The 26,669-nt window shown below is 37.9% G+C and overlaps 1 protein-coding gene and 1 pseudogene across 1 annotated transcript; both read left to right on the top strand.

The window, feature by feature from the left end:
* Positions 1-7,029: 7,029 nt before the first annotated feature.
* On the top strand, positions 7,030-11,616 carry LOC147299596 (uncharacterized; annotated as a pseudogene).
* Positions 11,617-23,056: 11,440 nt separating this feature from the next.
* LOC147299597 (uncharacterized) lies at positions 23,057-25,236 on the top strand. The gene is made up of 2 exons (XM_086231283.1): positions 23,057-23,364; positions 24,618-25,236. The coding sequence occupies exons 1-2, from the start codon at positions 23,057-23,059 to the stop codon at positions 25,000-25,002; spliced, it is 693 nt and encodes a 230-aa protein (XP_086087409.1). The 3' UTR covers positions 25,003-25,236.
* Positions 25,237-26,669: the final 1,433 nt, after the last annotated feature.

Below are 26,669 nucleotides of genomic sequence, written 5' to 3' on the forward strand. Positions count from 1 at the left end.
AAAAAATTTTTGGGGCCCTCCCCTCCCAAGCCCGCCCCCTTCCCTGCTCGACCCGCCCCCTGCCCTCCCCCCTCCCCCCTCCCCAGCCCACCCCCTCCCCCTCCCCCTCCCCCTCTCCCAGACTGACCCACCTCTCCCCCCCACCAGTCTCATCGCACCGCCTCCCCCCAGCCCCAGCCCCGTCGCACCCCCCAGCCCCAAACCCCCGTCGCACACCCCTCCCCCCCAGTCCCAGTCCCAGCCCCTCCCCTCCCCTCCCCTCCCTTCCCTGCCCCCACCCAGCCCTCCCCCAGCCATCCTTCCCCCTCTCCCTGCCCGACCACCCTAGTCCCATCGCCCCTCACCCCCCTTTACCCAACCCCAACCCAGCCCCCTCGACCCTCCTTGCCTATCTCCCCCAAAAAAATTTTAAATTTTTTTAAGAATTTTTTTTTATTCAAAAAATTTAAAAAATATTATTATATTTTAAATGTGAGGAAAAAGACGAAAATACCCATGCCACGTCAGCAGATAATGGTTTATTTGACAGAAAAACTAACGGAGGTACTATTTTGACACAAAATGAAAGTTGAGGTATTTTTTGTCAAATTTTCAAAGTTAGGGTACTAAATTGAAAATCAGTGTATAGTTGAGGTACTTACAGATAATTTGCTCAAAAATAATTTAAAATCTAAAAATTTAAAAATAATTATGTGGCATAATGTGCCATGTTTCTAGATTTTTAATTATTTTTATGCCATGTGGCATGACATAGCTTGTTAGCAGACTACGTGACATCTAGTCATCATTGTGGGAATGTCATGTAAGTGTCACATCAGCTTTTAACAGATTTCTTAATAGTCATATTGATAGAGGTATAACATTGCAAGATTTTAAACATGAGGTACTAAATTGAAATTTGAAACAAACTTGAAGTACTGAAATGAAATTAACCCTATAATGTTTTATAAACTTTGGCAAAAAAAAAAAGTTTTATAAACTAAACTAAATTATATAAACAAAAAAGCAAATTTCACTTTGCACCTAAGGTTTGCTCAGATTGTCAAATTGCTTCCTCAGGTTTTAATTTTAACAATTTAAAACTCAAGGTTTGAAATCAAAGACAATATAGCCCCTCAACAAGTCTGGTTAACAGTCAGACATTAAATGCTTATGTGACATATGTGGGACCGATATGGTTAATTGTTGATGGTTAATTGCTTCAAATAAATTCAATTGTTGACTTCTTAATAGAGGATTTAGTATCTCCATCAACTATACAACAAAGCAGCACTACCATTACAATCCAGGAAGTCAACAAGATCAACCACATGATCATTTTCGAAATTGCCCTTATGATGGTTGTAGACATTATGGGTCTCACATGTGCCACATAGCATTTAATATAACAGTTAGACTTACTGAAAGGCCACATTGTCTTTGATTTTAAACTTTGAATTTTAAATTGCCAAAATTAAAACATGAGAGAACAACTTGATAATCTGAGCAAACCTCAGAAGTGCAAAGTGAAATTTACTCTAAACTAAACTATACCAAAACAATATAGTTTATACAAAAACAATATAGTTTATATAATTGCCAAAAAAAAAAAAAAACAATATAGTTTATATAAATAAAACAATATAAATTAAACTATATAAATAAAACTAAACTAAACTATATAAACAATATTATTTTATAAAGTTATAAACAAAACCTAATTAAAACAGTATAAACCATATCATTTTAAACTTTAGGGTTAATTACAATTATGTACTTCAACTTTACACCACTTTTCAATTTGGTGCCTCAAGTTTGAAAACTTTCATTTGGGTATATCAACTTCAATATCTCGTCAATTTAGTACTTCTGTTATTCTGACCGTTAAAAGACCGTTATCTACATATATGGCGCTGACGTGACACACGCGGACCTCACCACTAAATATTGACTTACATTTAAAAATAGCCACATAGATAAAAAATAATAAAAAATAATAAAAACTTTGAAAATAATACAAAAAATATTTAAAATAAATTAAAAGAAGAAAAAAAAAAATGAAATCTCAGTAATCCCAAACCCACCACCCTCCACCTAACTCCCTCCCCATTTCCAGCCACCGACTGAGCACGCCTCCCCTACATCGACAACCAAACCCACCTACCTATCTTCCCCTTTCTGACCACTGGTTGGGAAATCGATGCAATGGCCAGTATAGGCATCCCAAGTCCTGTAGAACCTGTCATAACTACTGGAGACGATGACGGAACCGTCGGTGAAGATACAGATCCAACAGTGACGATGATGCAGTGGTCATATAGATCGGGCTTCCCCAAGTTCAATGGCTTTGCCGGTGTCGTCGGTAGAGCGAGTGTTGACTAGTACTTAAGAAAGAGGCAGAGGAGGGCGTTTGGGTCACTGGTGTTGTGTTCACCGATGTCTGTAAACCGATGGTCTTTTTGCGACTGGGTAGAGCGCTTGGAGGTCGTTACTACCATTGGTGCTATCGTGTGGAATTGCTGCAGCCAGCAGAGGCATGACGTCGATAATGCAGAGATGATTGTGAATCTGCATCTGCCATGAAATTATTTCAAGCTTTCACTTTTCCTTTTTTTTTTATTTGTCTTTTTTTTTTCTTTTATTTAATTGAATTTTTTTGGTGTACTGCCAATTAGGAAGCTTGGTGATGATTTTTCATATTTTGATTTTGGTTATTTTATTTATTATTATTTTGTAATTTTAATTCTATATTTGTAGATTAGAATGGGTAAACAATGAAGATGATGGGGAATTGTAGAACAAGAATGGAAAAGAAAAGGTTAAGAAGAAGAAGAAGAAAAGAAATGGTGTGGGGTGTCCCTGCAAGGGGGGAGTTGTAGAAGAAACAAGAAAGAATAAAGGAAAAAGGAGAAGAAAAAGGGGGTGCACATGGATTTCTTGTTTTTTTGTATTTTATATTATTTTTAAAGGTTTTACATGTTTTTATTTTTATTTTTTTAAAGCTAAATGGTGGAATCTGCACGTGCCACGTCATTAGATAACAATTTTTTCTTTACAGCAAAATTAACGGAGGTACTAAATTGACAAGATATTGAAGTTGATGTACCCAAATGAAACGAGGACACATGATTGATCAGGTGGCAGTGATACGGTATCTTAATTGCGAGTTCCTATTTTTATTTACCATGATATTGTCACTATGGATGCTATTTCTTTTAATAGCTGTCGATAGTTGTACCTAACGTGTATCGATCATTAGGTATGAATAATTTATTGTGAATTTGCATGTTTATAATTATATTGTTGTACAACCGAGTCATAAATGTTTACATTATGTTTTTCACTGGAAAGAGTTTTGTGGTTTTCAAACCTAGCAGGGTCCACTGAAGGAAAGTTATGATCGTATGTGATGCTTACCTCCTACATTGCTTTTTGTGTTCCTTGTTTTTTTTATGTTTATAGGTACGAGCATGGTAAAAAAAACTAACTCGGACGATGGTCGAGCATAGCAGCATTTTGAGACTTATCAACTTCTTGAATTCAATTGGTGTTGTTATTTAATTGATATCTCGTGTTGAGTATGTTTTGTTGATTTTTCCTCCATTAATTGGAGATGATTTTGAGTTATTTACTTTGATTATACGTTTGCGTAGCTTTGAAACCTTTACTCTATATTTTCCATGTATTTCGAATTTATTTAATTTTTTAAGGTTGCAATGAACTATCGTAACTTTGGGAGTTGGTTTTATAAAGAAGTTTTATTTTTCACTTCACATGTTTTCCACTATTTATTATCTCTGATCCAACTCGTACTAAACCCAAAAGGCTTAACATGCCTTGAGTATCTTGGGAAATTAATACTTGATTTAGGCCCCGTTTGGGATTGCAGTGAAGGACCAAAAAATTGTTGTGGATGACAATATATTCTCAATCATCTACAACAATTTTGATGTTTGGTAAAAAAATAAAAAACTGCTTTTCCCCACAATTCTTAACTCCCCACAGTAAAAACAAAAAGCAGGTTTCTAGGTGCTTTTGAAAGCTGCAGTGACTCACAACAATGAATATTTTATTTTACCCATAATACCCTCATTGATTTCTATAATTTTTATTTGTTTATTTTAAATTAAAAATATGTTCATTGTTAGTTATATTTTATATTGTGATAATTAATTATAATATTTTATTTATACGATTAAAATTATAACATACCTAAAAAAATAATAGGCATACTTATGTAATAATGTTGTTCTTAGAAAAATTAATGCTAATAAAAATTTGTAGTCAAAAATTTCAAAAACAAGTAAAAAAACATTTTATTTTTACCAAACAAATAAGTGAAATGTACTTTCAGCATCATGTCCATTTTAGTAATTATACACAGTCACAACATTTTTATATTAATATTTATCAAACACTTTGATACTGTTTTTTGCACTCACAACATTTTTGAAAATATAGTTTACCAAACACTCAACTGCTTTACTTTACAGCTGACTTTACTTCACAGTTGTTTTAGTTCACAGCTGTTTTTTCTCGCAGAAATACCAAACTGGCCCTTAGTAGTATTTATCTCTTGAGGAATTCAAGGAAGGTGCCTCTGTTGTATACCTAGGGTTTAGAGGTGTGATAATTAAAGTTGTATCAGAACAATGTTTCTAAAATGTTTTCATAACTATTTTGTTTTCTAATGTTTATCTTCGGATTTGTGAAATCTCTTATTGGTTTTTGTAAGATTGTTTTCTCAAATGTTTTCTTTTGAAACTTTGATGAAGTATTTTCAAATATAGTTCTTATTTTGAAATACTTGTTATTTTCAATAAATGTTTTATTGAAATGTGTTTAAAACCCAAAATTCGTTTTGAAATCTTTTGAGTATTACCTTTTGATTTTTAAAGTTTTGTTGAGAGTTAAACCCAAGTTCTTTGTTTAAAAATCAAAAAGTCGTTTTCCCCAAATCCTCTATAACCCTAGGCTCCCCGTCCTCGTCTCTGTCTAAATTTTTTGACCAAGATAATCGAGTATGTGATCAATCTGTAGACACATAAATTTTGGTGATAAAAAAAATCACTTACAATTATTGGGTGGTCAATAAATCAATTTTTGACCAATCAAAATCAAGCTTACAAGAATTGCGTGGCTTATGAAATTATGACACGTGGCATGTGAGTACTCCAACAAAATGGGCCCCGAAAGCAATATGTGGCAAGTCCAATAAGTCTGATGAATTAAATTAAATTGAGGGGCTTTGACATAAATTAAGTCAAAATGATTTGCAAAATTTTTGAATCATTAGGATTAAGTCTTATTGGGCCAATCTAAAGATTAAATTAAATGAGCCCACATCAAGGCTTAAACCGAAAGCCCAAATCAAAAGTCCAAGGTCCATCAAAAGCCCTGAGGTGCCTATAAATACACGGCTTCGCAATAGAGGAGGAAGACAATCTTTTGGTAAAGAAAACACCCAGAAGACTCAGAAACTCTCTCTACACATTTCATCAAATCTGTGAGAAAGCCATCAAGCTCAATTACACAGCGCCGGCTCTTTCACCACCTTTCTTGTTCAAGATCAAGTGTTCATCACCCTTGAATCAAGATCAAAACCTTGGAGATCGAATCAGAGGAGTCTTTTCCTTGTGAAAAGCAAAAATCAGAGATTGTAACCCTAAATCATAAATACAATACATTTATTTTGTACACGTGTTCTTGTTCATTTAATTTTGCAGGAATCTTGTTTACAAATTTGGCACGCCCAGTGGGACCATCTCTGCCTCTCATCTCTTTTTCCAAAACTCAAATACCAACATCATTCCAAAGATGTCGACCAAGAAAATCCAAGTCGCTCCAGTGAGAAGGAACAAGAAGGTTACCACCGCTTCTTTAGCTAGCAGCGACTCTAATGGTCCTGTCACCAGAAGCCATACGAAGGCCATGGCTTCAACTCAAGAACCAGTTTTCATGGCGCCTCAAACCAAGAAGCTTGAAGTCTTCTCAAAACACCAACTTGTCATCACCTTAGCCTCACTAGGGGCAAAGAGTCATGTTTCTAGGAGTATAGAGAAGGACCTGTCAGGCTCAAGGGGGCCAAGGAGCCGATCGACATCACCTGTTTCGGATTCTGATTCAAGCACTGCGTCTTATGCAGGGTTGACAATAGAGGCCATGCAGGTATTAACAACGGAGTCTACTACACTTAAGGAGCAATTGGCCCAAATGACTCAGGCCATAGCCAAATTGACGAAGACTGTTGAGGATAAGGACATGCAAATTGCCTCCTTCATGAGCAGGTTGAAGCTCCAAAACGGTGAGGGTTCAAATCGGCAAAAGAAACAAAAAGAGCTGTTAGAGGAATCCAACCTCGAGGATTCAGATCGGCAAAAGAAGCAGAGAGAGCCGCTCGTTGAGTCCAACTTCGAGGATTTTGATCGATAGAAGAAGCAAAAAGGGTCGTTTGAGGAGGCCGAATTTGTGCAACCTCCAGGATCTCCGTCCAAGTCAAGGCAGAATTCCAAGACTGAATATGACTCAGTGGGCTCATTGTCTGTCCAACAACTTCAAGACATGATTGCATATACCATCAGAGCCCAGTATGGCGGTCCTTCCCGAGAATCACTCATGTACTCCAAACCCTATACCAAGAGGATCGATAGTCTAAGGATGCCGACAGGATACCAATCGCCCAAATTTCAACAGTTTGATGGAAAAGGCAACCCTAAACAACACGTTGCTCATTTCATCGAAACCTGTAACAATGCTGGAACAGAGGGTGATCACCTGGCAAAGCAGTTTATACGTTCCCTTAATGGGAATGCATTTGACTGGTACACTGATTTAGAGCTCGAGTCCATAAGCAGTTGGGAACAAATGAAGAGAGAGTTCTTGAATCGTTTTTACAGTACACGTCGTACAGTAAACATGATGGAGCTCACTAATACAAAGCAATGGAAGGATGAGCCGGCCGTTGACTACATCAACCGGTGGCGCACGTTAAGCCTTGATTGCAAGGATAGGCTTTCTGAAGTATCAACGGTGGAGATGTGCATACAAGGTATGCATTGGAATTTGTTGTATATTTTGCAGGGTATTAAGCCCAGAACGTTTGAAGAGCTAGCAACTCAAGCACACGATATGGAGTTAAGCATAGCCAGTCATGGTGGTAAGAAAGAGCTTATTGGAGATTACCGAAAAGAAAAGGTGTTCGGCTCGAGGACGGATAAGGACAAGTCTACAAAGAAGTTCACCAAAGAGGCAATGACGATAAATACAGCTCCTATCAAAATTTCAACAAGTGTTAAGAGAAAAGAAGTACAAAGAATTGAGCCAAATCTAGAGCCAGGGAGGAGAAAACGTACCTTGAAAGAGTTAGAGGAAAAGAAATATCATTTCCCAGATTCTGATATAGCTGGCATGCTAGAGGATTTACTCGAGAAGAAAGTAATCGAGTTACCTGAATGCAAAAGGCCAGAGGAGATGAATCGAGTTAACGACCCGAAGTACTGTAAATACCATCGCTTAGTCAGTCACCCAGTGGAAAAATGCTTTGTCATGAAAGAGCTAATCATGAATCTTGCAAAACAGGGCAGGATTCAGTTCGACGTCGATGACGTGGCAGAGGCAAATCATGCAACCATAGTGTTTGGATCTCTTGATCCTATGCCATTATCTACCTCACCGTTAGCGCTTTCATCTCGATCAATAGGGGCAGGTGCCAAGAAAGCTTAACTTGAGTTAAAAAGGGAGATTGTTGAAACGAGCTTCCAAATTAATATCAACTCGCACGGTGATCAACCGGCCAAGGGTGATGAAGGATGGACTCTAGTCACCCGACGGAAGCCTCGTAGAAGACATGTGTCATACGCACAAAATGAGCATCCGAATAAAAAGCAACAACAAAGGGATATTCATCGCCGCCCTGGAAGGAAAGGTGGAAGGAGGCCGACAAAGAGAGGAAACATTGATAGGGTGGACAAGCTCGTAGAGCGGAAGCCATACAACTCTATCACACTAAGAGACTACTTTCCCAAAGGTTTCTTCAAAGATGAGTTGGTGGAGACCGTTTACATGACAACCTACTACGAGACTGGAGACGAAGAATCCTTAAAAGATGAGGAATGTACTGCTGATGTTAATGAAGTTGCTGAGAAACCAAAGGTATTATCTCAGCTAGAAGGCCTACCGAACGGTTTTGATATTCAAAAAGTACTTCGACTCTCAGAAGAGGTGAGAAAAACGCTGGTCCAAGTTCTGGTTGACCCAAGCTTTTACTTCCATGAATTCAATAATGTGGAGAGCTTGGAGCTTGGGTTGTGTCAATGCGCCACATGCTGTGAAAACATCACTTTTTCTGATGAAGACCTTCAGTTGGGATCCAAGCCACACAATCGTTCGCTCTTTGTGTCTGGATACATACGAGAGCAAAAGATTAATTGTATGCTTGTGGATGGAGGTTCTGCTGTGAATATCATGCCAAAATCAATAATGAAACAGTTGGGCATTACAGTTGACGAATTGTCTCGTAGTCGGCTTATGATCCAAGGCTTTAACCAAGGAGGGCAAAGAGCCATAGACATGATAAGATTAGAGCTCAACATTGGTGAACTAAAGTCACACGCTCTATTCCATGTGATCGATGCAAAGACCTCATTAACTTGCTGCTTGGACGACCATGGGTCCATGAAAATGGGGTTGTGCCTTTAACCCTTCATCAGTGCTTCAAATTTTATAGAGACACGAAAAAAAAGGTGGTAGGCGATACAAAGCCGTTCACTGAAGCAGAGTCACATTTCGCTGATGCAAAATTTTACACGGACGACAGCTCAGTGGAAGAGGTTGTTCCAACATAAATCTTGTCTGCAAGAAAGGCAAAATTAAAAAAGGAAAAGAAAGACAAGTTGATACAGACAAAAGATGATGCCGTAGAGCTACCAAAGAATGATCGATCTAAAGGAAGTGGGTCGTCCTTGCAAGAGTCTAGCTTGCTCCCGACTACAATTCTTCGGTACATTCCAAAGTCTCGACGAAAGGAGGGACAATCTCCATTCGTGGAAGATGATGAGAAAGAGCAGCTACGAAAGTTAGGAAAGACAGATCTTAAGGTTTTGAAGGAGGAATCAATTGTTCCCCTTCCAAAATTGAGTAATTCAACACCTCAAAAACAACTGCTTGGAGGATTTGTTAGACCATCCCAAAGTTCAACAGAGCATATGACTCTTCAAAACAAAAGAACTCAAGGGTTTGATCCTAATGCTTATAAATTGTTGTCAAAAGCTGGGTACGACTTTACCTCTACTTCCGAGCTAGGAGGGCTCAGCCCAAATGTTGCAAATGACAAGAGACGTGGGCTTAAAGAAACCCAAAAGAAATTAGGGCAGCAAGAAAACACAATTAACTCTACTAGACCAGGTCTTGGATTTACCCCAAGTGAGCCTATTAGAATTTCCGCTAAAAGGAAAGATAAGAAGGCAAATGCAATGCATATTAGTGTAGAGGTGATCGAGGAAGACAAAAGCGAAGATCCACAACCAAATTCTCAAACCTCAGCACTGGACAGAATCCACACAACTTCAAGAGCCTCGGTGTTTGACCGAATCAATTTTGGAGCACCGAGAGCATCTGTGTTTGGTCGCATTGGCAGTTCTATCTCTCATTGTGCTAATACATCAATTATTCGTGCCTCAGTATTCGACAGGCTGGCTTTTCCAGACCAGACAGAAAAATGACCTACCATATGATGCAAGGAAATCCGTGTTTGAGAAAATTGAAACTTCAAGCAAGCCCTCTGGAAATAAGAATGGTAAGGTGTTAAAAAGGAGAAGGCTCGACGAACCAATAGAAGGCGGAAAGCTCCGAAGTCTTATCCCTTCGCATATGCGTCGTCTTTCAGCGCTAGAAGTTAGGATGGAAGGGTACCTTAAAGTAAAACAGCACACAATCATATTGACGGGTCAGTCAAAAGAACGTCCTGTCGAGGATGACGAAAAAGAAGAAATTGAAGCCGTCTTCCACATCACCATAGAGGCGGCGGATGACCAAGAATCTTCTGAAGATGAAATTGAAGAAGCTCCACCAGTACTTGAGGACGGGGGGCAAGCTACTGTGGACGAGTTGAAGGAGCTTAACTTGAACACTGATGAAGAGCCTAAGCCAATTTTTGTTAGTACGATGTTGAGTGATGTTGAAGAAAAACGTTATCATGAATTACTCATTGAGTACAAGGATGTTTTCGCCTGGACGTACAAAGAAATGCCAGGACTTGATCAAAAGGTGGCAGTACATCACCTTGCAGTTCGGCCTGGTACACGTCCAATCAAGCAAACACAACGTCACTTTCGTATGGAGCTTCTCACTCAAATTGAGGCTGAGGTGGACAAATTAAAAGCAGCTGGTTTCATAAGGGAAGTTCAGTATCCAAAATGGATTGCAAACATCGTCCCAGTAAAGAAGAAAAACGGGCAAATTCGGGTTTGCGTTGATTTCCGGGATTTGAATTATGCTTGTCCAAAGGATGACTTTCTCTTGCCGATAATCGAACTTATGGTTGACGTAACTATGGGGCATGAAGCTTTGTCCTTTATAGATGGTTCGTCTGGGTACAATCAAATAAGAATGGCATTTGAGGATGAAGAATTGACAGCATTCTGTACTCCGAAAGGTATTTACTGTTACAAGGTGATGCCGTTTGGACTGAAAAACGCGGGAGCTACCTACCAACGCGCCATGCAGAAGATCTTTAACGATATGCTTCATAAGAAAGTTGAATGCTATGTTGATGATCTGGTGGTCAAGACTAAAAGGAAGGAAGATCACCTGCAAGACTTGCGTACGGTATTTGACAGGTTGCGGAAGTATAAGCTCAAAATGAATCCATTGAAATGTGCTTTCGGTGTCTCATCTGGGAGATTTCTCGGTTTCATTGTCAAACATCGTGGCATTGAAGTGGATCAGTCAAAGATCAAGGCTATCCAAGACATACATGCACCAAGGAACCTGCATGAGTTAAAGAGTCTGCAAGGTCGGCTTGCTTTTATCCGGCGGTTTATCTCGAATTTAGCAGGGCGTTGCCAACCCTTTAGCCGACTCATGAAGAAAGACGTACCGTTTGTATGGGATGAGGCGTGTCACAACGCTTTTCAAAGTATAAAGAAATATTTGGCAAGCCCACCTGTCTTAGGTGCACCAGTATTTGGTAAGCCATTTGTACTCTATATTGCTGCGCAGGAAATGTCAGTAGGAGCGCTTCTCACACAAGAGAACGAGTCTGGTAAAGAAAGAGCACTCTATTATCTGAGCCGAACACTCACCAGTCCCGAATTGAATTACACTCCGATAGAGAAAACGTGCCTTGCACTTATCTTTGCAATACAAAAGCTCAGACATTACATGCAAGCGTACACTGTGCACTTGGTGGCACGAGCTGACCTAGTCAGATACATTATCTCAAAGCCAGTTTTGACAGAACGATTGGCAAAATGAGCCTTACTTCTCAATCAGTATGAAATCATTTACATTCCCGCAAAGGCAGTCAAGGGTCAGGCCTTGGCAGATTTCTTAGCAGATCATCCAATTCCAGCTGATTGGGAGATTTCCGACGATCTACCTGATGAAGAAGTATTCTATGCAGACATCCCAGAAGTTTAGGTGATGTTCTTCGATAGGTCCGCTCGTGTAGATGGGGCTGGAGCAGGTGTTGTTTTCATGTCACCACAGAGACAAATACTACCATATGCATTTTGCCTTAGTGAACGCTGCTCCAACAATGTGGCTGAGTACCAAGCTTTGGTGATCGGGTTACAGATGGCAGTTGAGATGAAGATTTCAAGCTTAGAAGTATATGGAGACTCCATGTTAGTAATTAATCAGCTTTTAACTCATTATGAGGTTAATAAAGATGACCTGATTCTATATTTCCAATTAGCTACGAGATTGCTTTAGAAATTTGACGTCGTCACATTGGTACATGTGCCAAGGAAAGAAAATCAGATGGCAGATGCTTTGGCCAATCTAGTTGCGACCTTAGCATTATATGAGGATAAAGCCACGAACCTCCCCATTTGTCAACGATGGGTTCTGCCACCAGAAAAGATGTTGCAACAAGAAGAAATCAATGTTATCTCAGTATTTCCTATTGATGCTGAGGACTGGCGACAACCTTGATCTACTACCTAGAGCATGGAAAACTTCCTGAGGATCCAAAATATAGGATAGATATACGACGTAAAGCACCGCGATTCATTTACTACAAGGAAACACTTTATCGTCATTCTTTTGAAGGGGTATTCCTCAGATGCTTGGGAGAAGAAGAATCATTCAAAGCAATGGAGCAAGCTCATTCAGGTGTGTGTGGTGCCCACCAGTCGGGCCCTAAGCTCCACTTTCAGATAAAGAGGATGGGTTATTACTGGCCAATCATGGTTAAAGATTGCATTGACTACGCCAAGAAATGTTAGACATGCCAATTCCATGCTAATTTCATACATCAGCCTCCTGAGCCATTGCATCCTACTGTTGCTTCTTGGCCCTTTGATGCATAGGGACTTGATGTGGTCGGCTCGATATCACCTAAGTCTTCAGCTGTGGATGCATACATTATGGCAGCAACAGATTACTTCTCGAAGTGGGTTGAAGCTATACCTTGTAAAAAGGTGAAAGGGGAGACCGTGGTGAAGTTCATTAAAGAATACATAATTCATTGGCATGGTGTGCCGCATTACATCATCACAGATAATGGGAAGCCTTTTTGTAATCAGCTGATGAGCAAGTTTGGTGAGGAGTTTGGCTTCAAACAGTATAACTCTTCCATGTATAATCCTTCGGCCAATGGATTAGCTGAAGCATTCAACAAGACCCTTTGCAATCTGTTGAAAAAGGTTGTTAGCAGGTCAAAGAGAGATTGGCATGAGAAAATAGGTCCCGCACTTTGGGCATATCGAACAACATACCGAACACATACTCAGTCGACTCCCTACTCCCTCGTGTATGGCGTAGAAGCTATTCTACCACTAGAGCGTCAGATTCCCTCTTTAAGGATTGCTATACAAGAAGGATTGACAGATGAGAAAAACGCCAAGTTACGTCTCCAAGAATTAGAAGCTTTAGACGAAAAAAGACTTGAAGCCCAACAGCGCTTAGAATGCTATCAAGCTCGAATTTCAAGTGCCTTTAACAAGAAAGTTCGACCTCGATCCTTTCAAGTTGGAGATTTGGTGCTTGCTGTATGTAGGCCCATTGTCACTACACATAAGACATGAAGTAAGTTCACAGCAAAGTGGGATGGACCCTATGTAGTACGTGAGGTGTACACGAACGGAGCATATATGATCGTGTCTGAAAATGGATTGAGAGTTGGGCCAATCAATGGCAAATTCTTGAAGCGTTACTACGCCTGAAAAAGTACCTGCTTTGCTCCTGGCCCGCATGAGCCTAAACTGTGTAAAGGCACCAAAAAAAAAAACAACAAAAAAAAATCTGTCTTGAACTACGTTATGACTTGATCCGTTTTTAGAGAAAGGTACGTAGGCAACTTGAAACAACTAAAGTCCAAGTTCAGTCGCATAAAAAAAAATCAAGTTTATCAAAGAAAATTCCAAGTTCCTTTATAAAAAAAAAATAAAGGGAAATGCTTTATATTATTATAAGGTTCAGCTAACGCTAACTTTATTACAAGGCATGAGATTCGAAAAAAAAAAAATAATAATAATAATAATAATAATAAAAGAAAAAATGAAAAAAAAACACTAATCTAGGCTGAAGTCTTTAAAGTCGTTTCGTTGACGCTCAAGTGAGTTTTGCAGTGTCTTCAGAGTCTCAGCATCAGAAGAATTCAATACAGAAGCGTCAACGATAGTTGACTTCTCTTTCTCTAAGCGGGCTACCTTCTCCTGATGTTGCAAGAGTTGTGCAACACTCTTCGAGAGATGGCTGTTAAGTTGATTAACTTGTTCCTCCAGTTGTTCTTGTTCCTTTTTCAGCTCTTCTTGGCGTAATTTGGCAAAGGATAAAGAGTTGTATATCGATTCGCGATTTTGCGCTTCTTTATGTTGAAGGGCTAAAGCATCGGAAAGATAAGACTCAGTGGCAGCTAAATGTTGGCTGTGCACCTCGAGAGTCATCTTTTCAGAATGGGAAGACCATACAGAGTTGTACGCAGATGCATCTATCATAAGGTTCTCAAGCTTGACCTTAAGAGGTGAAGGGTCCAATCCAAAGGTGCTAACTGCAGCAATAAGCCTATCTAATTCCGCCTTGAAATACGAAAGTTGTTCTAAAGGAGACTTCAATATGATACTTTTGATTTTCTCCTGTATCACTAAAGCTGCTTGCAGGTTAGCCTTCTGAATTATCTTGTCAACATCAACTGTATTAGAACCACTCAAAGGAAAGTCAGAAGCAGCTATCTGATTTGCAAGGTTTGGAGAAAGTTGTTTCGATGAGCCTGTAAACAGTCAAAGACATTAACACATTAGTCGATCTATTAAAAAAAAAAATAAAAAAAAACTTGACCTTTACCACCTGAATTAGCATGTAAGTTTCTTTTAGGATGCACAAAGGTTCTTGCTCCTTCAACTTGTGAGGATGGGATGTTTGAGTGCTCTGCTTCAACGGAAGCAAATTGTCCTCTTGACAAGATGTTGCCAATCAAGCCCTCTGTATCAAAAGCCTACAATGAAACAGAAAAAACATTATATATTTATAGGAGCTGAGATAAGTGGAAACAAACAATATTGCATACCTCGTCAATTGGTAAAGATTGGGAATAATCAGGCACTCCATCCAAAAATGCACTCTCGTCAAGAGCAAACGATGCATTTGGATCGCAAAAAGTGGGACCAAGACCTGGGGTTGTCTTTTGGCGCTTGAAGTTGGTATCACTATCATCCTGACTGTTGTCACTTCTCGCTCTTGAGTTTGTGGTCACATTTTTCCTTTGTATGATCTGGCCAAGGTCTTCTTGCACGTCCGTAGTATGGTCTTCTTCCATAGAATTGGGGGTAGGATGGACTGGAATATCTTTAATCAGGGGAGACCGCTGGGTCTGAGACATAGAGGTGCTGGAGCTATCTTTAACTTCATCTCTATTCTGTAAAAGTTCACCTCTCTTTTGTTGTTGAGGCTTTGCAGCAACAGGAGGCTTGTTCACAATTGTGATTTTCATCGCCTTGGTAAAGTCAAAACGGTGCATCTTTGACCACCAAGTGACATAGTCTTGTGTTACTGAAAAGTCATCGAGCTCATGTCCAGCAGGTAAAGTTAACTCAGAATTAGTGCCGAATTGGGGCCTCATAATAATTGTACACCATCTCCAAGGCGCTCGTACGAATGTCATCCTTGAGTCGTCCAGGTACATCTTGAACAAAGTTGAATTGTCTGCTAAATCGATGAGGACTGTATGGCTGGACGATTCGATCATTATCCTGCCGCAAAGAAAGGTAGCTAGAGCAAAGGCTTATGAAGTATCCAGAGTCAATATTGCTTATAGAGCTTCTGTCAACAAGGCGCGCATGCTTCTTAAGTTTTCTGGCTAACTGATTCATAGACACCCCTCTATGGCTACTAAATAAAGCGTGGGCCTCTGAAGCCTCAAAAAGTTTGGCAGAATACTCTCCAGAGAATCTCGTCATACGAGGAAAAGTCATGTCAGACAGCTCAGACCTGAAATGAGTATTCGCTTAGCCACCCATATATGAAGTGAAATGGAAGTGCAGTTGGGCAATTCCCGAGATCGGAGGAATCAACCATGTCATTCAGCCCCTGGTAGATGCTCGCAAACACTGGTACAGCTAAGCTAAACAAATGATTGTGCGACATCTTGCTCTCAACTTTCAAAGTTCCAGGTCGAATCTGATCAGCATCACCTTTGGGAAGGACAAATTTGCATAACCAACACGCTAGAAAAGCAGCCAAGTACGTTGATTCTATGTCTGCGTCTGATACCTCCAATTTCTTAAACAGTTCTCCTTCATCCACAGTGCGGTGGCGAGCTTCACCGATCTGCCCTAACGGATTGTTGGCATCTTGGGCTTCTGAGTCTTATTCCGTGAAGTTTTCCTCGGTGGCTTGGCGTACTTTGTTGGCCCCTTGTACCAATATTCTATCCAAGAAGATATTTTCACCACATGACGCCCTTTGACCTTTCGGCAAAGTCTGTGATAAGCCAAAAATAGGTGGCGACAGCTAGGAGAAAGTAGAGGTTTCCCTTCTTTGTTCTTTCTAATAAACTCTTCAGCACTCGGAACTACTTCTTCATAAAAGTCTCCATCAATGGGTAAGCCAGCGATCCTGTATAAATCCCAAAGCGAAATAGAGAATTCTCTTTGAGAAGTGTGGAGGGTGTTAGTGGCGGAACATCAATGCTCACAGAAAGCACGAATTACGGAGGCCTAACGATCATAACTGAATAGGGAAGCATAAACAACCTCATAAAGTCCCACGTGATTAAGATATTCTTTGTTTCGGCTCAATACGTCTTCAAGCCAATCCCAATAACCTTCAGTATAGGACAATTCGCCACTTTCGCTAAGTGCTGATCCCCATCGCACGTCCCCTCTGCGTATACGATCCCCAAGAAGCATGAACCGATCTGGTGAGTTGTTACGAATATGATGCGAAGACTTCAACAATAAGACATCTAGGATGTGCTTTCTGCTTATCGAGGGCGATTTTCGAAAATTGGCAAGCTCCCGAGAGGCTGTGTAAGACCAAGAAGGCATATGGAATAAATTAGTTTTAGCCGAAAAGTCTAAAGCTCGATGGCCGATTAGAGGTGGGCATATTGTCAAAGTGGTTCCTTCTTCTGCGCTGTCGTCTTTGTTTTCAAGTATGGTCAAAGTAAACTTCTTGAAACTCCTGAAGTATACCATGACTGAGACAAAGTAAAACACACATGGATGTTAGCCATAAAAAAAAAAAAAAAAAAAAAAAAAAAAAAAAAAAAAAAGGTACCAGCAAGATCTTCTTGTGAGGCAGACTTCTTGTCAAACAAACTTTTTGAGGAATAGATCTAGATACTTGGGGTTTTCCGCCAAGTCAGCAAAGTGACGTGTAAAGCCCAAGTATACAAAAGATCTATGGAGGCAACGGCCCGACACAATCTTCTTGAGTAGATCTAGACACTTGGGTTTTCCGCCAAGTCAGCGAAGTGACGAGTAAAGCCCAAGTGTACAAAGACCTGTGAAAGTGGCGTATGGCGTAACTATTTAGTAAATCTCAGTACTTGGGGTTTTCCACCAAGTCAGCGAAGTGACGTGTAAAGCCCAAGCACTTAAAAAATTTACCCAGAGGTGTCAGGAATTTTCTTTGGTGTGGTTGCTTCGTCAAATTACCTAAAAAACAAAAAAAAGAGAAAGCAAGATTAATGTGCTGACAGTTGGGACTTGAATATAGGTACTTCCCTTGCGCATGGTTAGTGCATCAATAACACAAAGCTCAGTTTAAAGATCTCAAGCATACGACATAGAAGGTCTAGTCTTGGTAAACATGGATTAATCATATTATTCCTCAAAAAAAAAAAAAAAAAAGGGAGCAATGATGAAAGTAAAGTGCAAGCCGTACAGCATCACTTGGCTTTTGGTTATATATATAATGCATGCCTTGACTTTTGATTATATATATATATATATATATATAATTGGAATGATGGACATAAAGAAGAATGAGCCTTTTTGATCAATAAAATTGTTTACCAATGGGGTGGAGTGAAAGCCTGGATCTTGAGCAATTCGCGAAAACCAAGAGAAAAGAGGATGGTTTCTATTGATTCAGAAATCAAGGTGGCGGCGCATGTTTGCATAATACCAAGTTTTTTGTTTGTGATTAATCTTGACACATGGTGGTAACTCTTTATAATCAATATCAAACTTGCAGTACAAGTATTTGGCTAATTGGGTTCCTAATTGATTGGGGAAGACAGAGATCTTCATATATTCAAATTCCTAATTTAGACCCAAAAAATCTTGATAGGAAATCATGTGAGTAATTACCCATTGACTCAATCTCTACAAAGTTTGCTTGAATATTTCTTGCTTGTGGTGTGTCCAATATGGATAAATCATGTCCAAGTTGAAAAAAAAAAAAAAAAAAAAAGGAAATTTGAGGGATCAACGTTGAAGCAAGGGGATTCACACACCAATTCCATTTGTCATCAGTTGATACCAAAAAAAAAATCCTCCATTATATATATGCATATTCACATTGCGTATCATGCAGCCAGCGACTTCAAGTTATGTTTCCTACATGTGACAAGCACAAGTCTACAACACATCTTGAAGTGGGGGCATTTGTAGACACATAAATTTTGGTAAAAAAAAAAATCACTTATAATTATTGGGTGGTCAATAAATCAATTTTTGACCAATCAAAATCAAGCTTACAAGAATTGCGTGGCTTATGAAATTATGACACGTGGCGTGTGAGTACTCCAACAAAATGGGCCCTGAAAGCGATATGTGGCAAGTCCGATAGGTCTGATCAATTAAATTAAATTAAGGGGCTTTGACATAAATTAAGTCCAATTGATTTGCAAAACTTTTGAATCATTGGGATTAAGTCTTATTGGGCCAATCTAAAGATTAAATTAAATGAGCCCACATCAAGGCTTAAACCGAAAGCCCAAATCAAAAGTCCAAGGTCCATCAAAAGCCCTGAGGTGCCTATAAATACACGGCTTCGCAATAGAGGAGGAAGACAATCTTTTGGTAAAGAAAACACCCAGAAGACTCAGAAACTCTCTCTACACATTTCATCAAATCTGTGAGAAAGCCATCAAGCCCAATTACATAGCGCCGGCTCTTTCACCACCTTTCTTGTTCAAGATCAAGTGTTCATCACCCTTGAATCAAGATCAAAACCTTGGAGATCGAATCAGAGGAGTCTTTTCTTTGTGAAAAGAAAAAATCAGAGATTGTAACCCTAAATCATAAATACAATACATTTATTTTGTACACGTGTTCTTGTTCATTTAATTTTGCAGGAATCTTGTTTACACAATCATATGAGATTATGGAAAATTCTGAGAAGCAGATCAGGCGTAGTGCATCGACACAAGAAACTCCGGTGAAGCGGGTGAAGTCAGGCCCAGTGCAAGTGAGTAGTGGCGGCAGCTCTAAAACCTAGACAGTGAAGGTACAACAGAGCTCTAAAAGGGACGATGAGATGGACAAAATTGCTGCAGAACGCCTGACATGAGCTTTTTAGAACTCATAGTTCTCACCATGCTCCATGAACAGATCTTCCAAGAACACGAGATATTCCATAAAATTTGGCAGGAATAGTATATGCTTATTTGACTTGATCCTTTCCACCTCTCTACAGAATATCAGAAATTCGTCATCATTTGACTGATTTATAACATATAGAAGCTCACATCTATTGCGAGACCTAATTGAATTCTTGCCAATGAGTAAGGTCAATCCTGTCTGGGATGTGATTCTGCGACTTGCCATGCAGCGCATACGTTTCAGAGGACCAGATCGAAGTGCTTGCCATCCTGCATACGATAGGTTAAATTTAAACACTAAGCATGGATTCTGATGGAGAGTTAATACCCATAAAACCCTACACCCTAAACCTGAAACCCTACTATATACTAAGTAACCCAAAACACTAAAAAATCACAAATTAAAAAACTAAGAAAATTTAATACCCATAAAACAAGTGGTAAGGGACAAGAACCTTGATGGAGAGTTACTACTTAAGCATAAACACACAAGCTACACAGCCACACAACGTCAGTTCAATGTAGTGAATTAGAGTATTAGGAAAATATGCAATTGATTTTCACACCTCATATTATTAGGAAGATGTACACAAGATTATGAATATGTAAACAGGATTAGGAACATATGCAGAGTATTCATAGTTTTTTAGTACCCATAGTACAAAACCAAACAAAATTTTGTCAAGAGTCTATACATTCAGATTATATGCATTATATCTATTCCAGAATTAAACAAACTACTAAATACAACAAAATCAAACAAAATGATCATCTAAAATGTATCAAAACACTAGGTAGATGAACTCCAAAACAGATGGACAAAAACACCAAGTACACACTCACACACACCAACACAGATCAACATGAAGGGAGCTAAAGAGAGTTAAATTGGAGTAAGGCGCCTCTATTCATTTTCCGAACAAACAATAAAAGGCAAAAAATATATATTAATTAGATTCGCAGCAGTCCCAAGAGAGATAATTCTATAAAGTGAGATGAAAAGGCCCAAGGTACCTCAAGGTCACCCCACCTCCCAAAATCGCAATTTTAGTAATGACGGCGCATAATCGGAATTGTTCACTTTTTAGATCACCTATTATAGATCATCTCTGCAAAAAATCAATTCAATTAGAAATCGTTTTATTATATAACTGTTATCGATTAAATAGAAAAAATCAACGGTTTAGTAAAAAAATCAATGTTTAATTGGAAATCATCAATTTATTCTACTTAATTGACAATAGTTATATAACAAAACGATTTTTGATTGATTTGATTTTTTACATAGATGATCTTTAATAAGTCATCTAAAAAGTGAACGGTTTCGATCATGCATCGGTATTGTCGAAATAGAAATTTTGGGGGGTGGGGTGACCCAAATACTGTCGAGCAAAGACACCCTAAATTAACTATGGGTCTGGTAACCAAAAATGACAGTTATGAGTCATCAATCCTCATTAAATGCTAACATCTATTAAGAATATTTATTGTCATGAGATATTTTTTTTCTTTACAATAAGTTGTCTCAGAGAAATACCATTAAGAGGCAATTGGGCTTATGAAAGGGTGTGTCTACGGAAGATGAATGGGTACATGCAAACACATGTAAGTTTTATTAAGAGGCACTTTGTCTTCTATATAAAGGCCACAAGGTCATTGTGGTTTTGCATTCATACATCAGCACACTGTTCATTTGAAATCTGCATAGTCATCAATGGCGAATTTCTCCGGCAAGGCCATTCTCGCAGCCCCAGTGTCGACCAGCTCGGCCTGCCCCAAGTCCTTCACCTGGGCCATATCCTCCCTTAAATTGTGCAATCACAGTCATATGTATCGATGCATGTGCTTAGACATGTATCAAGCGAACGGGGACTGGTATCTCGCGCATGTCCGAGAGTTATTTGCAAAATGCCTTGCCGCAGGAAATCCATCCGCCCTTTTTGCTGATGGTGTAGCACATTTCTTCTTCATAGATGAGTTTTTGTTATTTATATATATAGATGGGTCTTTTTGAATGGGGTATTTTATTTTTGAATTGAAATTTAAATATATTTTTTAAAATTAATTGTATTTAATATAATAAAAGGGACTGTAGATAGTTGGGGGCCCGAGACGATCACCTCATCTACGGCCCTAGAGTGACTGTGCAAAAAATTAATTTTGTGTTCATATCATATATTGATGAACTTATATATATTAGTGCTAATACAATCATTGTGAAATGAAGTTAGAATAAAAGCATCTCCAGCCCTTCCTTAAACCTCTCTTTTAACTTTAAATTTGGGAAAAAATGATATAAAACACAGCTCTAACCGTTCCTTAAAATTTCCTCAAATTTGAGATTTTCCTAAAATTTTCCTCAAATCAAGTTAAATAGATGAGACTACTCAAACTCTCGCTCTCCAAACCTCCAATAATCAGATTTTAGACTAGAAATCTAAACCAAAAAAAGATTTAGGAAAAATTTCAACTTTAGTATTGGAGAGCTCTTCCCTAAATTTATCTTATTCCCTAACTTATCCTCAAATTGGAGAAAATTATTAGAGATGCTCTAAGATAATCTTATTGAAAGCTTTGAGATTATCACAAAATAATTGATATATAAATTTAGATTAATATATATGCACAGTTCTTCTCTAAAGAGGATGTCCGCATTTTTCAAATTTTGCAGATGTGTAGACTATTTGGTCACCGTGAACTTGCTACAACACCTGTCGACCAGATAGTCTACACATCCGTAAAATTTAAAAATACAAACATCCTCTCTAGAGAAAATCTCTATATATATGCATATATTTCCCTTTGATAGCGAACTTGATATAGATTATTATTAACATTTTAAATTACTCTTTGAAAGCCTTTTGGTCCAATAAAACATGATCATGCCTTCATTAAAAAAGTAGAGTCATGGTGGCCCACCCATTACTACGCTAGTGCATAGTTGGGAAGACGGAATTGCCTCACACATTAGTAGTGTATAGTTGGCAATATGTAATTGTAAGATAATAGAAGGACCGATCAATATTAATTCTAAAGCTCTCTTTCCTTTTAGTCATCATTGGTTGTTAAGTTATTCTTCTTAATGATTATATTTATTACGTACCGATCAGTATATAATTTACCGAAACTCTGATCCTTATGAGAGTTAAGACTGCCCCATCCCTCGATCGGAAGTGTAAATAGAAGGCCCATAAAAACTGGTGGAACAAATCATTAAGTATCAATATGTCTATAAATATATTGCATATACTTAAATGTCATAAGTAGTTAAGTGGTGTTGTGTGAATTCACACTTTAACTATTTTCAAGTGGTCATGGGTTCAAACATGTAAAAATATATATAAATAGTTCGGTCCGGTTTTTTTCGTTAACCCGGTTTTGTCTACATTACGTGGACCAACTTGAAATAGACTTTATATATAGTTGGTGGATATAAATTTACTTGAGCCTTAATTTAAGGATTAAAATTAGAAAAAAATGATTAATAAAGGGACTCAACTAAAGGAAAATGACATTTTACTTTTGAAAAAAAAAAAAACAATACTGTTTGGGGTTCTCTTGTAGCTAATTAACAGATCGAATTATATATTCAATAAGAGGGTAAGATATCATAAGAAAAATTAATTCAGAAATTAAGAGAATTGGTCAACAATTTTTTTTTTTTTTTAAAAAGTAGGTTTTCTATTTTCCTAAAACCATAGATGGTGATGAATGGGCAATTAACAGTATGTGTTGTACACTTGTACCCCTTGCTCTTTAGCTATATATACAAAGCTCATAACTAGCCACATTTGCCACATTCAAACTCAAGAAAAGAATTTTGTTGCATTGCTCATTATCTAATTGTAATCTTAACTTCATTAAGATATGGCCTCGTTCAACTGCTTCATGTTAAGCTTCTTCATTGCTTTTAGCTTTATGAGCATTGATGTTAGCTTAGGAACTCGTAATCTCTTACAAAGTTTGCCAAATGTTCCCGGTTTGACCTTGCCACCTTTATCATCACTCATTAAACCAATCTCAGAACTTCTACGCAATGTCTCAGAAGCCCTTCCCAAACTAGTTCCAAACCAGCAACAAGCAGCTTTGCAACCTTCGTCCAGCGCTAGCAACAACATCATGACTTCAGTTCCTATCTTGCCCAACGTCACCGTCCCAACAGTCAATGTTGCGTTGTCACCTCTGCCAACTCCTTGATTTACTTTCAACCAATATTATCACTAGTCGTGTGTGTGTTTAAGTATTATACATGTAATAATGAAAGGCCTTGTATCTATGATTCTCGATCCATCTCCTGGAAGTTGATTACCAAAGGCTTTAATTATCGTTTGTTAAAGTTTATTTATATATTTGTATACATTTTACTTACGTTGTGTGTACTTCTTTTTATTATTATGAGAAAAACTTGTTTGTAACGGTTGTATATAATTACACTTTCATAATATTTTTTTATATGCTAGTTCTGTAATCATTTATTATGAGAGGAAGAATGTACACAGCCGTTATATACAAATTTTTCTCTTTGGTTATATATATCTAATAAAATATATCTTTAATTTCATGTGTCATATATTAGTGGAGATGTTATTTTCATTTCCCTTTTCTATTATTGTTTTTGTTATTATTATCGTTAAGTTATTTTAGTCACTTTTCTATGTTGAGCGCTTCTCTAATGCGAGATACAAGTGCGAAAACATATTCCAAGATGTCATGAGTCTTCAGAGCAAAGACTCGAATGCTTATTCACATCCTGCACTCAATATATACCGTGGTAGAGAAAAATTTGTTACCCTTACGTAAACAAGAGAAGGAAATATATATTTTCGCCAACTGTCTTTCTTATAGGCAGCTTTTATCAACAAAATTGCTTCCAAAGCATAGAAGCTATAGTTGGAAAGGACAACAAATAAATTTTTAATCAACCGGCCCATAATTAGAAAAATTATTGTGGATAAATTATTATATGTAACTGTAACACTAAGTGACATAAGGATATAGTGTTACTAATTTATTTAAATTATAACACGTGTATAATTTTAAAGGTATGTTTTATATAATAGAATTGAATCTTTCATTCTTATAAAAAAAAAAAAAAAAAAAAAAGAGTCATTATATGTATGTAGGCTTGGATACAAGTATTGAGTCATTTAGCTAGCCAACCGCAACCGAAGTCAACACCATAGGTAAGAATAATTAAGATAATCTCTTTCAACAACGTATGAACAAAAAAAGAAGGTGAACTAATTAACAACAACACAGCTCAAAATTCCCAACCACATCCAACATCAAATCAACAATTAACCATGCATATATGTTCCTTTGCCTATATAAACCCCAACTTATCACTCATTTAATATATACCCACAAACACAATTTAATCCAATTGCTTGTTTTGAATCTCAATCTTTCAGAGTTTGAAATATTAACTAATGGCGTCTTGCAAGTACTCTTTCTTAGCTTTCTTCATCATTTTGTGCTCCTCAAGCATCCATGTCAGGGTAGCGGCTCGCCACCTTTTGCAGACGACTGCAACCCCTGCAGTGGTGCCCACTTTGCCCAAACCACCTACTGCAACATTGCCGCCTTTGCCGTCGCTGCCGGCGCCGGCGCTGCCACAACAACCCACACTACCTAAGCCTACATTGCCACCTCCACTTCCAAGTTTCCCCACTTTGCCATTTGGTACTAATATCCCTATGTTCAATAACTTCAATCTGCCTCCACTTCCAAACTTTCCTTCATTCCCAACCATCCCTACTACTATTCCCTCCATCCCATTTCTCACACCACCACCTTCAACCACTAGCCCTTGAATGTGTTCACAGCACTGCTGACTAGTTCGAGGACCTAGCTACCTAGCTAGCTAGCTATACCAGACACCTATGGCAATATATTGATCAATAGTCTTGCGTTTGTTCTTCTTAATTAATGTGATTTGATATCTGTGTGGTATGTATTGTACGTATGTCTTTATACATATATAATATGTACTAGCTGCATGTTATAAGCAGCTTAATTTCTTTATGTACTGCTTAATTAATATTAATTTCATCGTATGAAGTTTTGTTTGGTGTTTTATTACTAGTACTATAATCTTCTACAAGAGAGCTATATAGCTAGTTAATTGTTTCAAATTCATGTGTGCTTTATTATGCCTTCGAATTAACCTACATTAATTTTCTCCAATTATTTTACACTTGGTATATGTGCCTGCAGTGTGGCTTACAGCTGCTTGCAAAGCTCATTATCCTCAACATATATTGTAGTTCTTGAGGGTGATAAAAATGGATAGGAATTAATGATGAACAAGTTATCCTTCACGAAATCATGCCACTTTGGTGTACGGTTCACCTAGGTTTGATATTAGAAAATAAGACAGACGACACTAATGGCTTCTGTAATGTGATCCCATTTTCACTTCTTTTCTATAATTATTTTTATTATTTTTGTTCTTATAGTTTCATATATATATATATATATATATATAGGGAAATGATTTTGGGCCTCAATTTTGTGCCTTAATTTTTCTTAATGTTGTGCCTTAATATGATGTGGAGCAAATTTAAACAACACTCATCATTATTTATTGCCAAATCACATTATTACTTGTCAAATTATTTTTAATTAAATACCATTTTACCCCATAAAATACATCTCCAAATTTAACACTTTAATTGGCTGCTAAACTTATCTTTTAATCTTGACCATCTATATTTCAAAGGGAAAATCTAAATGCTACAAATTTATCATGTCAACCCATTAATTACTAAGCACAAAACAATTTCCCAAATCAAACAAAGAATAACATGGGCCTCCAAATCAAACCCGGTTTCTGTAAATAAGACTTTCATGTTTTCTCTTTTTCCAGCCAAGAAAAAGAGACTAGAAAAAAAACATATATGAGGGACTAGAAAAACAACATCGATCCAGCCAAGAAATTTTGTTTTGTCATTTACTGCACAAAGGAATTTTGTTTCATCCTAAATAGAGATCAGGTGGGTCGATGAACCCAGCAGGAGAGGGGGAGAGAGAGAGAGAGAGAGAGAGAGAGAGGATCTCTGATTCTAATGAATTAATTGAATATTGACTGATGAGTTGTGGAAATAAAGGGAAAATGGAGAGTTCATAAGGGTTAGTATGCAATGTTTGGACTGATGAGTAAGGAAGATGAAGATTTTTCTTTTTTTGGTCTGAAAATGAAGAAAATTGAAAAAGGGTAAAATAGGTTATAGAATATATGATGTGGCAAGTATTTTAATTTACATGTAATCCATGTCATTAAGACACCAATTTTTAAGGCACCCTAGCGCGCACTATATATATATATGTTTCGGGAAAAGATTACGGGTCTCAAAATCTGTGCCTCAATTTGTGCCTCAGTGACATGGCAAGGCCATGTCATTTGGAATTAATTGTTTTTTTTTTTTTTTAAAATTAAGTTGTCTACATCAGTATATATTAAATACCTAATTTAACCCTA

The sequence above is a fragment of the Dryas octopetala genome, chromosome 1, assembly GCF_963921425.1.
Source record: "Dryas octopetala chromosome 1, drDryOcto1.1, whole genome shotgun sequence".
NCBI classification, from domain to species: Eukaryota; Viridiplantae; Streptophyta; class Magnoliopsida; order Rosales; family Rosaceae; genus Dryas; species Dryas octopetala.

Excerpts from the sequence above, each read along its gene's own strand:
- LOC147299597 (XM_086231283.1), top strand. The coding sequence starts at position 23,057 with ATGGCCTCGTTCAACTGCTTCATGTTAAGCTTCTTCATTGCTTTTAGC. Across the intron at positions 23,365-24,617 it reads CCAACAGTCAATGTTGCGTT|AATGGCGTCTTGCAAGTACT; the intron begins GTCACCTCTGCC and ends GAAATATTAACT.